The sequence below is a fragment of the Megalobrama amblycephala genome, linkage group LG16 (assembly GCF_018812025.1).
Source record: "Megalobrama amblycephala isolate DHTTF-2021 linkage group LG16, ASM1881202v1, whole genome shotgun sequence".
In the NCBI taxonomy this organism is placed as follows: Eukaryota; Metazoa; Chordata; class Actinopteri; order Cypriniformes; family Xenocyprididae; genus Megalobrama; species Megalobrama amblycephala.
The window spans coordinates 18,394,380-18,412,457 of NC_063059.1; the positions used below are offsets into that span (position 1 = coordinate 18,394,380).

At 38.2% G+C, this 18,078-nt stretch overlaps 1 protein-coding gene across 2 annotated transcripts; it reads left to right on the plus strand.

Annotated features, from left to right (window-relative positions):
• The first annotated feature begins 741 nt into the window (after window positions 1-741).
• Window positions 742-18,078, plus strand: kcnj13 (potassium inwardly rectifying channel subfamily J member 13). Of its 2 annotated transcripts, none has more exons than XM_048161331.1 (5): window positions 742-1,048; window positions 1,164-1,234; window positions 3,249-3,389; window positions 8,745-9,259; window positions 16,337-18,078. In XM_048161331.1, exons 4-5 carry the CDS (start codon window positions 8,821-8,823, stop codon window positions 16,936-16,938), a joined length of 1,041 nt encoding a protein of 346 aa, XP_048017288.1. In that variant the 5' UTR covers window positions 742-1,048; window positions 1,164-1,234; window positions 3,249-3,389; window positions 8,745-8,820; the 3' UTR covers window positions 16,939-18,078. The 2 variants fall into 2 exon arrangements, with proteins under 2 accessions (XP_048017288.1, XP_048017289.1); XM_048161332.1 differs by having other exon boundaries at window positions 3,252-3,389.

Genomic DNA, 18,078 nt, shown 5'->3' on the forward strand with positions numbered 1-18,078 from the left:
GCCTTTATTAACCCCCCTGAGCCATGTGGAATATGCTTATGATGGATGGATGTGGATGGAGACATTTTCATCAGCTCATACTCGTTGATCCTTGCTCACTGCCGTTATAAAGCCCGGATGCATCAGGATATTTATTAATATTTCTCAGATTGTGTTCATCAGAAAGAAGTAAGTCATATACACCTATGATGGCTTGAGGGTGAGTAAAGCTTGGGGTAATTTTTATTTGAAAGTGAACTAATCCTTTAAGTTAAATGTATAAATTAGTGTACTCAAATATTTCAAGTTATGAACAATAAAAATGTATTAAATAAAAGTAAAAAGTACAAAATAAAAAAGTTAATTAACTAAATCTTTTATGTTAATTGCTTTCAAAATGTATGAGTTAGCTCAGTACTTCAAGTTAGGAGCAATTAACATGCATGAGTACTACAAACTTAAAACTTGATAGTTCTGCTAACTTAAAATTGGGAACAACATAACTCAAAAAATTTGATGTAACTCATTACCTCAATTTCTTGAGTGAGCCCAACTAATTTGGGTTTACAGTTGTAGAAACATGGTTTACTTGAATTTACAGGTTATTGATTTGCACATAAACTGGGTTAGCTATATATATATATATATATATATATATATATATATATATATATATATATATATATATATATATATATATATATATATATAAACATGCTCAGTGATCATGATTATTCTACTTGTAATTCCTCCTTGAGCTCTAAACTACATCTTTGGCTCCTCTGTTCTGACTTTCCATAACTGATGATCAAATATCCTAAAAAAAATCCTTCAGACATCCATTTACATCTTCTGACAACATGAATGAGCAGTAAAGTTTATAAAGTACTGCTGTTGACAAAAAGTCTCCAGGTCATGTAAGTTCTTTAGTGCCTTGCATGCGCTGCACGTCCGAGTTCTGTTCACGCTTCTCAAAGATGTTGAGGCCCAGCTTTGCCACAGGACAAGAGACTGCACAACTTTCACAAAGGCTGCGAATGGTCATTGATGCTCGAGGAGGCAAAATGTGGTATGTGAACTCTTGAACAGGGATAATGTTATGCAATTATTTTGTTTTATAATATATAGGTTAATATCTTTTACTCACTCTTATGTCTTTTGTATGGTCAACACTTTCATGGAAGATGATCTTCTGAAGTTTTCCTGTGATGTTCTAAAGAAGAAAGAAAGTCATGCAGGATTGAATCAACATAAGGTGCGTAAATGGCAGCAATTTTAAGAAAAAATAATACCCTTTTATCATTAATAAATGTTTGGGAAAGTACATGAAGAAAGAATGACAATCCAACAAATAAAAGAATACAAGAGATATGTAATTGCTATGTTTGCCATCAAGGCAGTTGTAAATTAACAGCATTGCTTGCTCTTTAGCTAACTACAGAATGTATCTATTAGCTGTTATCTATTATCTAGTTAACAGTGAACACCTTTAGCTTTCTTATCATTGCAATGAACTGAGACTGTCAGCTGTATGATGCAACCATTCTGTATTCAAATGCCATGTCACAGAAAATGATGAGCCTGCCTGAGGAAGCTGTTCATAAATCATGTCAATCACCACAAAAACATTTTTATTTGTTGATATTTTAATGCTTTATTTTATGTGGAGCTCACATTTTGTTCCTGTTACAACACTAAAGTTTCCCACAAGCAGCTATTTCCATTGCATATGTGTCAATTAGCCTCACATCATTAGCAGTTTAGTGCTGAGTAAAGTGCAATGCTGGTTATTTACAAGTGTTAAAAGGTGGACTTGCCCACTAGAAATTAAAATCACTAACGAGATCTCTTTAATTTCAGTTGTTTCTCCAATACAGCACTGAGATTAAATTAAGACGTTGGAGCTTCTCACATTTCACTCCTAAGGAAAAAGACCCCAGTAATCTCATAAGTCTCATTTAGAGTTTCAGAAGAGATCTCAACAGTGTCTGAAACTGTGCTCAGGGACAGTCAGGAATCAAAAGTCAGAGATCTCAATTTGAACTCAAACATTTCTTATCAAATGTTTCTAACAAGATAAAATAATCTGAACTATGAAAGCAATGCAATTAGGAAAATTATCTGTGACAAAATTGATACTTAAATGAAACATTACCAAAAAATTAATTGAATGTGATCACAAAACCATCAAACTATTATATCTACAATTTTCCAGTCGTTGCTCCTAGACAGCACTGAGATTCAATGGAGAATTTTGAGCTTCTCACATTTTACTACTGAGGAAATATACCTCAGTAGAGTTGTCAAAATTACTGACTTCGGTACCAATTGGTACTAAAATTTTTTAAAAAAGTGACACTTTTGAGCGCTGTTGAGCGGATTTGTAAACACCTCTGATTGGCCATTGTGTTGACGCGCTCATCAGATATGTCTGTGATTGGCTACAATGATCAACGCACAGGAACGTTTGAAAGCACACAGAAGCATTTGGAAGCAGGCGCCTATCAGCAGACTGGTCCGCGATAGACGCCTGCTTTTTAAATGCTCCCGTGTATCTGTGTAAGCGCTTAGCGAAGAGCGGCATTGATGACTATTTACAACGTTTTTGAAGCGCTGATCATTGAAGCCAATCACAGACATATCTGTTGAGCTTATGAACACAATGACCAATCAGATGTGTTTAAGAATCCACTCAACAGCGCTCAAAGCATCACATTTGTAAAATTTCAGTACCGATGTGGTACGTCACTTTTGACGACTCTAGACCCCAGTAATCTTGCATTTGAAACATAACCAAGAACTTAATTAAATGTGATCACAAAACCATCAAACTATCATCAGCAATGCTGTGACCCTTTCCTGTAAATGAGAGATATTACGTAAGCATTAACACAAGCACTCAGGCAGAAACACTCACGCTGACCAACAAAAAAAGGACAAAATCTGTTTTCGCTCCTCACCCGAAAGAGAAACAGTTGTGAGAAGTTTAGAAGTCAAAGCAGCTTTAGAAAGATGGGTGAGTTAGACAAGCTACTGTACTGTGCCTTTCATCTCACACACACACACACACACACACACACACACACACACACACACACACACACACACACACAGAGAAGTGACTCTAGGTGTTCTCCTCCTCTCTTAAGCACTCCTAATTGGCCACATGCTGAGTAATGTGACCAATGAGTTTCAGGGCCGGCTCTCTTCATTGTATGTGTGTGTTTGTTGGAGTTCCTCAGTGCATCTGACTCTGGTGTCTCCAACAGAAGGATCTGAATTGGTTTTACACTCTGGCCGAGGATCTACAGTTCCTCCCAATCTAGATCCCACTTGAACTTCTCAGACGGTTTCACGCTTTATCGGAAAACACTGAGGAATCCTTAATAAACCCCAAAGAGAGAAATTTGGTGAGTAAAACTGGAAATGTTTTATGCTCTGTTAGAGAGATTATTAGATAAGATTTATAGCAAGAAAAGAAAAATAGAAGATATTTTCCTTCGGTGACCATGAGTAATCACAGTCTAAGAAGACAAGCTCTCTATTGAAAACAAATCAGCATCCGGATCAGCACAGGGCAGTGTTTGTCTTTGCATGTGTGTGTGTGTGTGTGTGTGTGTGTGTGTTAGTAAATCATTGTTTATTCATCAAGGATGTATTTTGTGACATCTGTGTTTTTTGTCTTAAAGGAATAGTTCACCCAAAACAAAAATGGTTAGCATTTACTAACCTTCATGCTGTTACAATATGACTTTTCTTCTTCCCTGGAACACAAAAGATGATTTTTTTGAAAAATCACCAGGCCGGAAATGAAAGGCAATGAGGACCGGGTCTGACCAGATGCAAAATGACAAAAATAGCACCGTAAAAGTAGTCCATTATGACTCTTGCATTGTATAAAGACTGAACTTTATGTCTTCCTTTCCATCAAAACTCAACAAAATGGACAACAAAAATATTGTGTTAATGTCATTTGACACCAAACAGCATTGCTCTTTAGCAAAGGAACATAATCGCTATATTCCTCACACAAAGCTATCATATGAGTCATACGGTCTATTTTAGTCATATTTATAGTCATTTTATGGTGCTTTTTGTCTTTTTGGAGCAGAACCAGGCCCCTGTTTCACATAGAAATTTAAATGTTATTAAATGAATTTGTTTTGTATTTCCAAGGTAGATTTATATATTCATATCTCTCTCTATTTTCTTCTCTCTCTTTCCTGACTCTCTCACACATCACACACACACACACTTGAAATAATCATTTACCCATGAGCACACCAGACTCATTTGCACTCTGACACATTGAACTGTGTGCAGTGGAGAGTCACTCAGTTTTAATCAGACCAAATCTCTGGTTAAACTCGTAACTAAAGTCACCAAAACAAAACACATTTTTTCCATTCTAATTCATCTTGAAGTTCACATAAGTAAACCATGCACAACATGTGCTAAAGTTCAGAAGGTACAGTGCTTACAGTAACTGACAGCAAAGCCGACCAGCTCTCTTTCTCACACACACACACACACACACACACACACACACACACACACACACACACACACACAAAGGTCCAGGTTAATCTTATATCCAGGAATCAGCTACTCATTGTTGTGCTATTGTTTCCCATGTGTCGAAGTAAGCATTCACAAGGTGAGGTGTCATTGAGGTAGCTTAATAATTGCAGAGCCCAGTCAGATGTCAATCAAAGATATGACTGATGAAAGGGGGAAATCAAAGAAAATAAAGTACTGCTAGAAAAACTAATCCTGAAATGCAAAGAAAATGATGTTCTTAGTTAGATTTCAATCAAACTAGATGTATTTAAATTTTAAAATATCCTGATATAACAGACTTAACAGAAATACATGTGTAAAAAGCCCTGTTTGCTATTATGTATCATGCCTGAATATGACATTTGTTTGGGTATGAAAGTAAAAAGACGAAAGAACGAACATTTGCATGCTTATAAAAAACAATTTTTCACACTAATTTAATCCCATCTGTAAATATGCGTCACACTGTCATCTGAAAGCCCATCATTCAGCAGCTAATGAAATCTAGCATTAAGACAAGCAAGTGGCAATGACTTATTTTACATCTGCAAAGGGTTAGTGTAAGTGAATGGTATTTACACACAGTGTAGCATCAGATGTCCACAGAATGTGCTTCGCTAAATGTAGGGCTGACATGATGGGCTAGGAGTTAATCTGTGGAACCCAATACATAAAGAGAGATGTGTTTTTATTGCCCCGTGGCCAGACGCAGTCACATGAATAACATGCGCTGCAAACATGCACACAGCTACGAGATCTACCTCACGGTCTACCGTGATTTATCATGTGATGAATTCTCTCATGAAGTTTAGGTTTAGATGTACATGCAATATTCAGGGCCTTGTCTAATCAAAAGAGTACTTCATGAAGAGGGACCCGGGGTTAAATTGGGCCAGGATGTTCTGGCACCTTCAATTAAAGTATGAAAAAATAGTAATTTTGTCAGTCTAATAACATTCATAACCAAATGTGCCCCCATAGTATGTATATATATATATATATATATATATATATATATATATATACGAAATCCCAGTTTAGCCCAAGGAAGAGACCAAGGTCAGGTCAGTCTATAAGATCTATTCTAGTAGGTTGTCAATATGCTAGAATTTAAAAAGATTTAAAGCAAATTTGACCTATCTTTACCAAGGTAATTTTCCCTCATCATGAAAACATCCTGAAGTGGAACATTCCCTCTCCTCACCGCAAGAGATCCCGGAGGGCAAGTTAACATTTGTTAAATTAAAATGTGACACTCTCCTCTTCTTTACAGTTTAACCTCAAGCGCTGGCATCCAAACACGCTCAAGCACTTTCGTTTCGTGTGCCTGCATAATATTTATAGACACATTTTACTTGTTAGTCAGGTTCTCTAGCACACAAAATAATATCATTAAGCAATGTGACACGATGAAAAAACATTGTGCTACTGGAGTTCTTTTTTTCTTTTTTATTATTATTTCAGTGCTTTGCTTTTTAGTGTCAGACTAATTACTTGCAGTCGTCTGGTGGAGAGAGAGACAGTGAAAAAAAAGAGTGGATTAAACACACATTCCTGCTGTCCCTTCCACACACACACCCCACTGAGAAACATCACCAATTAAATCACCTGGCAGTTGAAATGGCAGATTTCTTATTGAAATTTTAAAGGAATAGTTCACCCGAAAATCTGTCATGATCATGCCTCATGTAGTTCTAAACCTAAAAGGAAACTTTTTTTTTTCATTACGACAGCTGTCAAGTGCCAAAGAAGTGTAAAATAAATATAAATAAATAAAATACAAAGTAGCTATGGTGTTAACCATTCACAACTTATGCACTATAAGTTTCTTGAAGAAATACAATAGCTTTGTATGATCTGAACAGTGTTATTTCAACATTATTTATATACCATTATAGTATTTGTTTATATTTTGCTTTTATTTTTATATGTTTTGTTATTTTAATTTTAGTTTAAGTTATAGTAAACTTTAGGTAAGTGTGCTTTTGTCAATTTTATTAGTTCTTTATTTTATAAGATATATAATATAAAATTATATTTATAATTATTCTATAGGCTTTAATTCATGTTTATTTCAGTTTAAGTCATTTTTAAAGTTTTTCTATCTAATATTAATATTTCAATTCATTTTAGACTTATTTCATGTACCAAAAATGAAAATGAACACTTTTAGTTAAAGCTGCAGTGTGTACGTTTTTTTCTCTTTGTCGCCATCTCTGTTTGAACCCTGCAATTGCAGTTATTTGCGGAATTATCATCTTTACATGGGTTGTGCATCGGCACGGCTCCTCAGCGCGGATGAATCTAATGTTTGATGTCAGTCACCACATCGGTGTGGATACTGTACTTTGGAATCACAGATTCTACATCTTGGAAGTATGACCCAAATAAGAATTTTCACCAGAAAATGTAATCTGAATGAGTAAGAAACATGTCTGCCACTTTTGTTTTGACCACCTGAGAAAAAAGCATTACAATAAATTAGGGATGTCCAGATCCGATCACGTGATCGGAAATCGGGCCCGATCACGTGGTTTCAGACTCGTTCGGAATCGGACGTTACCTCCCGATCAGGATTCGGATATATATGTATTAGGGGTGCAACGGTTCTCAGTAAAAAATCGAACCCTGCGGTTCTCCACTTACGGTTAGGTACGCACTTGCACCGCGGTCCATCTCGAATGACGACGCATCTATTGGTTAATATGGTTTGTTTAAAATAGCAACGTGGAAAACAGACAGACAGAGTTCAAATAATGTATGTTTCAGTCGATGGATGCGCAAAACGTTACAACAACGATAATCAGAAAGCGTGGACAAAACAGTCACTCTTTGTAAACTGTTAACAGCTAGTGCCGTATGCTCTAATGTCCAGTCATTTACGCCGTCATCACCCGGGTGTTGATACAGGTGAGACCTGAACAGCACACGTTGCTGTCTGTGTTTAAACTAACTCATTTAAGCCTTGCTGATTTAAACCTTCAAGAACAAGACGCGAAAGAGAACTCGCACGCGCTGTGAGAAGATTTGTGTGCACTCATCCGAAGCGCGCACACGCTTATTGCAGTCAGCGCGCAAATACTGAGTTCTCTTTCAAGTCTTGCGCTTCAGCGGACAAATTCATACAAAAATTGTCAACATGCCCGTCTTAGCGAGTATCCTAGCAAACATAGTCGGTTATGTCTTAAGTGAACGTATATTAGTCGAGAAAGACAGCGCATGTGTAACAGTATGTACTGGATCGTGCATGTCTTATAGGGAAAAAAAACCTATTCCTGCTGCCTGTTTTTAATGTTAAATCAAACAACAAATAACAAAGAAATCACTCACTGCTCTTGACTGAATAGTTTTTGTAACTTCAATAATGATTAATCTTTATTTATTTTATACAGTAAAGATAATATGCAGTGATATTTTATATTTGATTACTTTATCCATTTTCTGTACGTGAAAACGATTGTTAGATTCCTGAAAAACCTGAAAAGCACTGTTCCTGGATCAGTTTTTTTTTTTGCTCTTCTTTATTCTTTTTCATGTATTATAAAAGTATCGGATCGGGACTCGGTATCGGTAGATACTCAAAATCAAATGACTCGGACTCGGACTCGAGGGCAAAAAAACGTGATCGGGACATCCCTACAATAAATCACGCTGCCAATCTAACAATCGCTTGGCTCAAATCACGTCAAACCATGCAAATTATTATTATTGTTATACTTTGTCTTCAAATTGTTAATGTTAACAACATCAGCATTGCATGACTATGTCCCTGACAGCAACATAGTGTCAGGCCAGATCTGGTCCACATCTGGTCCGCGTGTAAACCACGTACCAGATGTGGGCCGGATCTGGGCCATACTATGTTGCTGTCTGGGGTGTATTTAGTGGGTATTAGTGTTACCTGTAGATTTCAATTTCTGTAGCCACTCCACAGTCAGAAGTTTTTTGCTTTTGACTACAGGTGAATCTCCAGTTGTCACTGATGATTGTCATTTGGACCTTTCTGGATTACAATCCGCCATCAAAATGATGAGTTTAATTATTGCAGCTGCTGTGAGAAAAGACTATAAGGAATGATGTTTTAATTTTCACAGAGGAATTGGAATTTTTTGGAGGTTGAACTCTATTGAAGAACATCAGATATTCATATGTAAATGTGTAGAAATGTGTAGCTAATATCAGGTGTTCTTTGCTTACCTTTCCAGGTGTCAGGCGCTTGCCAACTTTTCATCACCATGACAAGCACCACCAAGTGACCAAAAGGCTGTCTCCTGCCCCCTGATGACCAAACCTCAACGTCAGCGACTGGTCAGCAAGGACGGGCGGAGCCTGATGCGAGGCAATGCCTCAGGCTACAGAGAGACGTGGTTTGGTGCCCTGCGGGACATGTGGGGGACATGGCTGGCGTTGCGGTGGCGATGGGTGGTGCTGGCGTTCTGTGGCTCCTTCCTGCTTCACTGGTTGCTGTTCGCAGTGTTGTGGTACCTGCTCGCCCGTGTCAATGGAGACCTGGATGTGCCCAACCATGACTCCCCACCGCCTGGCCACGTGCTGTGCGTCAAACACGTGACGGGCTTCACCGCCGCCTTCTCTTTTGCCCTGGAGACGCAGCTGACCATCGGGTACGGCACCATGTACCCCAACGCTGACTGTCCAACTGCCATAGCGCTGCTCGCCCTGCAGATGCTGCTGGGCCTCATGCTGGAGGCCTTCATCACCGGTACACACCACAGTCTTCTACTTTGCTGTAGAAATTTGCACCAGGTCTATATAAGAGATATACATTTCCTTTGGAAATGAAGATTTTAAATGACTCAAGTTTAGGTTAGGTTTAAAGTAATATTCCAGGTTCAATACAAGTTAAGCTCAATCGACAAATATCTGGAATAATTTTATAATAAAAATTAAGGCTGCATAAAAAAAAAAAAATTTTTTTTTAAAAACAGAGGTTAAGATAAGATATTTACATGGAAGTTTTTATTATTAATTTTAATGTTATTATTATTACTACTACACAATACAATATATTTCAGTACTAATTTATTATTATTATTATTATCTACTAAATAATTTCTCTAGCAGTTTTATTTTGCAGCTTTTTTATTTTGTGCCTTTTATTCCAAAATTCTTCTTTATGAAGATACTAATTTAAAAAAAAAAAGCCTTTAGCCTCCTTGTTAGAGCGTTCGAGGCCCACACAGAGTGGGGCGAGTAGGACCTAGGTAGAGGGGATATGCATGTGTATGTGTGTGTGTAAATGTTTACCAAGATTTGTGTAATATATACATACAGAATAAACACATAAATCACACATTAACATTAATGCTTAAACCAGATGTCATCATACTGTATATCTGCTGACCATTTCAGCACGCTCTCCTATAAGTGAACTTACAGGTTAACTGAACTGTAATTTAAGATCAACATTTATCCTGGAAAGACATCAATTGGTTACCTCCGAGAATCTCACAAAGACTTAGATAAAGACTTAAGGTGTATGTGCAGTAAGCCATGTGAATCCTGAGCTCACATGCTTTAAGGTCAGAGAGAAATGCCAATAAAAGTCTCATTGATGAATATGTTTAAAATAAAACTCATCACGAGTATTGCCTGTAGTAACTATGGAGTAATGAATGTAAATGCATCACAATTCTGGCTTTGTATTGAGCAGATGATCCTGGTACTGAAGGCCTCAGAGGAAATGTACAATGATCTGTAGATGTCTTGGACTATTTGAACTAAAATATAAATGGATTTAACAGTATGCACTGAAATCAGGGGTACTTGTGTTCAGTTCTGAATTTAAAGTCCAGCTTTTTAAATTCGTACTGTAGATATTAAATACCTAGATTGCAGTTCATTAGCAACAGTACACCAACGTATCTGCCATATTGGGAATGTTAAAGGTGCAGTGTGTAAAATTTAGGAGGATCTATTGACAAAAATGCAAAATAATCAATAAATCAAGCATATCGTGTTTAGTTCTGGCAGGTCACATTAGTCAAGCTTGCATCAGCTGACAATCAGCTGATTCACATTGACCTATAGGAATACGACACATATCCATATATATATATATATATATATATATATATATATATATATATATATATATATATATATATATATATATATATATATATGGTCCATTCAGTATTATTTAACAGCTTTATCTCATTGCTCAGGAACTTATTACCCTCCTCCGTCCCCAGCTCCTCCTTTGTCCAGTCAGGACTTGATCTTCTGATATTTTTGATCAAACTTATTTCTTCAATTATGTTATGTTAATTATTGTCATTAAGAAAATGAATGATATTGCAATACTTGGTTCTGTTCTGTTTACCCTAAGGGGGGTTATCGCTGCTCTCCCTGCTCTTATCCATGCTAGGCTTTATGGATGGGCAGGGAGTTTTTGCCCAGAGCAGAACCATAACGCCACTCTAAACTGTATGCTAACTGTCAGTCATCTTTGACTATAGTGATCCTGACAGAACTATGTTTTGAGTGGTGTATAAAGACCTTACATAATGAACCGTTATATATTTATTACCTTAGAATGTGGTTGGCTACAGACCTTGACGTCATTAGCAGAGCACTCGGAAGTAAAAGAGGGCACCCGTAATAAATGTCATCAACTTCTTTGTCCGAAGGAGATGTCCAGGCAGATCCAATGGCATGGCAACAAGATGCATTGTCTCGTTCCCCTTCTTAGGGAACCACTGTTACAGTCAGAATCGTGAGACATTCTCTTTCGAATGGGAACTCTACACTGCGTCTTGGATGGACGCTATGTGGAACAAATACCCACAAAGATACACAAAGATAGTGGGCATAGCATACATTGACTCAACGGATTACTTAGCCAGAGTCCATCCTGGGCCACATACATACACAGACCGTCTAGTGGTATCATTCCCTAAGCCATTATCTCCCACAAAAATAGAAGATCCCTTAGCTTCTATGCCTCTATAGCAAAACTCCCATCCTCGTTAGAACCTTCCTTCCTCCCCAGCGGGCTACTTGCAGCCCCAAAGGCAGAGCTCTACGGAAAAAAAATGGTCAGGCTTTTTTTCTTTCAATATTCCACTATTAACCAAGGCATTACCACTACTTGTGGGGAAAATGAATCTTAATTTTCATATAGTAGGCTGTAGCACAAGAATGGCAAAATACTTTAATGCAACAGTTTCTTATAATAAACTTATCCCTCAGGCAACCACAGGGGAGCTGCAGTTCTTTTAAATTACCCTATAAAAGAAGGGTTAAGGTTAGAGTGCTCACACCCTGCTTAACACTATTCTCAGAACCAAGGCAGATTTACACCATTTTATTCATTCAAATGCAAATGGTGCAAAATAATAAGGAGAATCACCTTTACTTGTGAACTTCCTCATTTCCTCATTCCAACATTGCTGAATTAGAAGAAAAGTTGAGCTAGAGCTACAACGCCTGCTATATACAGCACTTGATCATAGTGAGTGACAGATAACAAGGAGGGACGCTCCCTAGGCAAACTTTTTCGACTTGTTAGCATTGTCAACTCACATGAGAGATAAATAGGTCAGTCAGGCATTTCATAACCCACATTTCAGGGAAGCAAACCCCTACTTAGAAACCCATTGCAGTAGTTGGTGAGGGGGAGTAAACTAAATAGCAGGAATACAAATTGCCATGATCTAATTAGTTTCCTTTTGCATTACCCCGAAGAGAGAAATCAAACAGGGGAGCGAACCCTATTTTAGAACCCAAATTTGTTTAGAAAATAACAATTTGTTCAGTATACTCAACCCAAGGGGAAAACAATAATTGTGCCACCATAGGCGAGCACTGAACCTTTAGCTGGAGAGGGGATGACAAACAGTGTCCTGTATATCATCTACTCTATATCATCTAATCAGAATGTGTAGGCGGCCACCAGAGGGAGTCAACTCACTAAGGCTACAGACCTTGGAGCCGTAATTCATGAAGAGGGAACCGTTACTAAGTCCCTGTTTACACCTGGTAGTTAGAAGCAATTTTGTCGATTGGACAAAACACATCTTAATACCAAATGTAAACAGGACCTAAGATTTGTATAGGACATGTGCCATGAGTGGCAGATTTTATTCAGCTTGGAACAACCTTTTGTGCCCCACACAGGAGAGATGTTATTTCTTTATTCTGTTCTTTACCGAAGCGCTTATTAAACATTTCCCTGAGATCTTGTCTTGTCTTCCTCTCGCCTCCTGTGCACTTGACTCCTTAAGGGAGGAGAAGTGAGTGGCCATGATCTCCCTCTGGCCCTGCCTCCGGTCCTCAGACTATGGCAGGCCAGAACCCACAGAGACTTTAGGTGGGGATCTGGATTGGTGCAGGATGTATTTCCTTAATGCTGCCAACTGCGCCCTTGACTCTCTAAACTTTTCGACCACTGTCTCAACAGATGTGCCAAAAAGAAAAATTATTTTCTTTCTCCCAGATGTCTGCCAAGTTCAGCCACAGATGCCTTTCTGTGACCACCATCGCTGTCACCGAGCGACCAATAGCAGCGGCTGTTTGTTTAGTGGCCCGGAGAGCTAGATCCATGATGCGAAGCAGTTCAGCAACCGCTTCGGGCGACAGATCCACCCTGATCCAGATCTTTTAGTAGATCTGCCTGGTAGGCCTGCAACACCGGCTTTCATGTAACACCAGAATAATGTAGTTTGAATGATGAAACAGATAAATCCGTGCTGAATATTGCTTCTTCAATGACTTCTCCACTTCAGTGTGGAGTTCGGGAAGGAATGGAAGGCTCATGGGGGAAAGGTGAACATATTGGGAAGCACTCTTCCAGCTTACTACAAGCGACTTCCCGTTTTTCAGGCCCCCAAGCCAGATCCATTCTGGCTGTAGCATGGCACCATGATGTCAGGCAATTCCCCATATGCAGGGCTGGCAGATTGAGAAGACTTAGTACACACACTTTCCTCACCTTCTTAAACCACATCCACTCTCTCATGTGTGAATGGTGCTAACAACATGCTATAAACTGGATTGGATGACTTGATAGGCAGCACATCCTGCTCCATTACATCACTTGAGTCTGCAATTGAGGTGCAAGAAAGAGCAAACCGTTTCTCAAACTTCTCAGCTAGATTGACTTGCTATTCCCATGACTGAAGGGAATAGTGTGGCCTGAGCCTCGGGGCGCAGATGCTTGTCCCACATCCTTCGAGAATAGGGATTAACATAAATAGAGCTTTCTCATTGTGAATTTCTCACAATGGGCACATTCAGAACTCTCATGCACTCTCATGCATACCCATCTCCCAAGCAATAAACGCACAGGTCGCGTGTGTCCTCAAGTGTTAAAAACCTGGGAAATGGAGGAACACACTTCTAAAATATTCCTCTTGATGACTGTTGCTTGAATGGTGGCCCAGGGGTGAAGAACTCAATCTGTATGCCGTCATCTTGCTTCAAAGGCACTCAGTTCTGAATACAGATTTTGTGAGCCAGCCAATCAGCTGAGCTGCAAATGCCATGTGATTCATGTGATTCAACTATCCTGTGATTTGTCATCAAACACAGTAGACAGGAAGGGTAGTCTATATACACTTTAAAACATTTACTATAATAAAATATTAAATTTTCTTTAAAAAAAAAAAGTATTGACTGTCAATGGAGAAATACAAGTGTGGGTATCAGCAGGTTTGAGTAATGGGCGTGAAGAAAGGTTGAGGCATGCCAAAAGGTAGGAGTATGGAGAAAGGTCTTTCTCATTGGTCGCGAACGCTGTCTGTCAGGGTGTGGGGGTAGGGTTAGGAGTTATGCTGCATTCACGCCACCTCGTATTTACCGAAATCTTGAGATGACAACACATGACGTTGTATTCGGAGCTGTTCTCATCCTTTGACTGGGAATTATGCGTTTCTATGGCACCACTATCAACGCCTAATGAATCTACAGCGGTCAGGTGGTATAGCAGCCACGTGGTATATCTGGGAGCTTTCAGAAAACTCCCAGCTTACAAGCTGTAATTACAAGCTCTACGAGGACGTGAATGCTTTTTACAAGCAGGACTACAGGACTACTCTCATAACTACAGGAATTATGAGGCCGCGTGAACGCATCTTTAGTTTCTGTTGTAGCAATTCACCTTTTGGCACGCCTCCTTTCGACACAGCCATACATCCAACCTGCAGCTATCCCTGTCTCGAGAAAGATGCCTTTGCCCCCATACTGGTGTAGTTACAGAATCTACCAGCAGGGGCTGATTTTTCATGTAAACCATTCAAACCATGACTTCTGACCAGGATTGAGCAAAATTCTGAATTTAAGAATTATGAGTGTGAATTTGAAATGAACTGCCTTACAGCTAATGTATTTGAAATGAAGAGTTTTTCTCATCCTCAATCATAAATGTATTAGAAATAAATAAAACAGAGATACAAATTTCTATAGGTGACTTCTAACAGATCTATCTGTCTGTAAGGACTTTTTAAACACTTTTAAGCCCCAGGTATACCGTCATGCGGAGGGCTCCCGGCTGGCCGCACACCCTGGCCAAATTTTGAGACCGCGCGGACAGTCCGCGTGCAACAGCGCATGCGCAAGCAGTATAGAAGAGTCCACTAGGTGGCAATATGCACAGTATTGAGCACAGTGTTCAGCCGTCAAAGAAGAGTGTAAAAAGACCGGTTTAAAAACAACACGCTTGAAAAAAGAGAAAAACACAACAATGGACAGCGAACTTGACCAGCGTTTGTGCAAAGAGATTAGAAAGTAACCACATTTGTACAACTCATGTTTGAAAGAGTACAAAGACGTGTTTAGGGCGGCAAATTCATGGAGGGGGATAAGTAAAATATGGGAAAGGATGCACTTCTTTTCTTCTCTGATCATGCCCAGCGAATGTCACATTGATGACACGACTCAGTGCTGCTCTCCGATGTCTGGTAGAGCATAGAAAAAAAACTGTACTGCGCATATGACGAACGCGGTCATCCGCGCGCATCCTTGGTGCAGTATACTTTGAAAGACGCGCGGACGTGATTTTGTGCGTGACGCGTCCGGGCACGGAAAGTTAAGTATACCCGGGGCTTTAAACTATCACACAAGACTTCATTCAAGCATCATTCAAATTTTGTCTTGACGAACTTACCTTTTCCAAAATAATAACAATAATAATAATTTTTAATTCATTATTTTTTAACTTTATTTAATAAATTATTTATTTTGCGTTTTTATTTTACTTTTTTCTATTCAAAATTCTTTTTTTTTCCACTTCTCATGTGCATTTGCGGCAAAGTTTGTCTTGACTTTTTAAATAAATTATTATTGTTATGATTATTATTAATTAAATTTAATTAATTTATTAATAATACACATTCTATTATTATATCATTACATTATTTACTTATTTACTAAATTATTAATTTGTTTATTTTTTATTATATTTCTTTAAATTAAAAAAAATTCTGCCAGTTCACAGGTGCATTTGTGTTTTTTTGTTATTATTATTATTATTATTAATAAAATAAATATTTATTTACACGTTCAATTATTGTCATTATTTACTTTATTTACAAAATTATTTATTTTGTTTATTATTTATTTCAAATTAAATTAAATTAAAAGATATTTTTTTCTGTCACTTCACATGTGCATATGTGGTTTTATTATTATTTTATTATTATTATTATTATTATTATTATTAATTTACTAAATTATATATTTTGCAGCTTTATTTTGTTTGTTTTTTTATTTATTATTTATTTCATTTCCTTTTCATTTTATTTCCTCAGATTCATATATTCTTTGTTTACTCCATCAGGTGCATTTGTGGCAAAGTTCTCCCGCCCTCAGAAGCGCTGTGGTGGGATCCTGTTCAGCCCTCATGCTGTAGTGTGCGAGGTCAGAGGTCAACGCTGTTTGATGTTCCGCGTGTGTAACCTGCTTCCAAGGCCTCTGGTGGACGTGTGCGTGAGCGCCATTCTCTACGAAGAACGTGACGATCACGAACTCCATCAAACCGCAATGGATTTCACCATTGATAACCTGGGGTCACGACCTTGCCCCCTATTTTTGTCACCTTTGACCTTTTATCACCCTATAACTCCATCCAGCCCCCTAAACAACGCCCCAACCAGCCAATCACACTTTGAATTAGTGGTGTTCCTCACCGCCTCTCAGGAGAGCACAGGTTCTGGCTACCACAAGAGGACATCCTACCTGCCTGACGAGATCCAGTACGGCAGCTGCTTCGCCAGGGTGACGTCTCTGTACGGAAAAGGCCGGAACAAAAGCGAAAGCATGCGCTATTTTGACACACAGCCCTGTCCGCTCACACTCCCCAACACACACACCACTGACGCACTGGAGAAAGAACACGTGGTGGTCCAGATTAACGGGGAAGGCAGTGACCGGGTGGAGTAGCAGTGGTTGTATTTTTATGCAAGGGTGTATGATTTCATATGAATTCTCCGTTCATAAAAAGGGCATTTCATTTCATAACACAACCTCCAATGTATGACTTTTTTTTATCCCAAAAGACAGCCTCAGTTAGTTATGATCTGTTATGTCATCCCGTCCCATTAGGAAACCATTTTTGCTGCTATATGGACATAATGATTCACACTCGCATCTGCTGAACACACAATGACTGATGTTTTCATCTGGAAATAAGAGGAATCTCCAGTGTTTCATTATGAGAAATTTTACTGATCATCTTCACCCTGAATCCACTGACACCATTATGTTTGAGCCCTTATTTATTCGGCACCTGGACATTTTCATTGCGTTATCCATCTGTATCCGAGTCAGAGGGGCCCGTTTTTAAATTATAAATTATTAAAGCCCTATATGGACAGTTTTCCTCCTTGTCCATAAAGTATTTTTTATCAAAATATATGAATGATAGAGATAGTTCTCCCAAAAATGAAAACTCTTGTTTCATGTGTTTTTTTTTTTTCTCCACATAACAGAAGTGGACGGACACTTATTACTAATATTATACATTAGTCACTGAAAAAAATACATTTTGTTGTTGTTGAACTATAATTTTAAAGTGTTCATTAACACCCCTATTAAGTGCCTAATGACAAACTTCAAAAAGTCAACTTTCAAAACAAGTGATGAAATGGACTTTTGGCTCGAGAGACTGAATACTGTACTGAACATTAACAATTATGTAAATAATAAAGTATGTAGATAAATAAATAAATAGATTATTTACTAGATTACTTCTGGGAAAGAAAATTACTTCTGGAAAAGCAATGCAATCTATGCAATAAAACAAAACACATTAGCACAATCGCATTGGTGGCACAACACTGTATGATTTTTCCTCTGTAGGTGATTATATAGCACATGTACTGTCTGTCAATCAATCAGGAAAGGCTGATTATTATATGTATAAAGCTTGATTATTAAACTCTGGAAGGCTGGAAAAGAATTATGTAGTAATTTAGTTTTCTGAATACAAGCTACATTGAGTGGCAACTGATCTGTAAAAGAAATGCATTTATTTTGATATGTGGAGCACAAAAAACTGGATTAAAATATCTGTGAAAAGAT

Bases quoted from the DNA above. Each gene is read 5' to 3' on its own strand.
- kcnj13 (XM_048161331.1), top strand. From the start codon at position 8,821: ATGACCAAACCTCAACGTCAGCGACTGGTCAGCAAGGACGGGCGGAGC. The intron at 9,260-16,336 runs GTACACACCACA...TTACTCCATCAG, and splicing joins GCTGGAGGCCTTCATCACCG to GTGCATTTGTGGCAAAGTTC.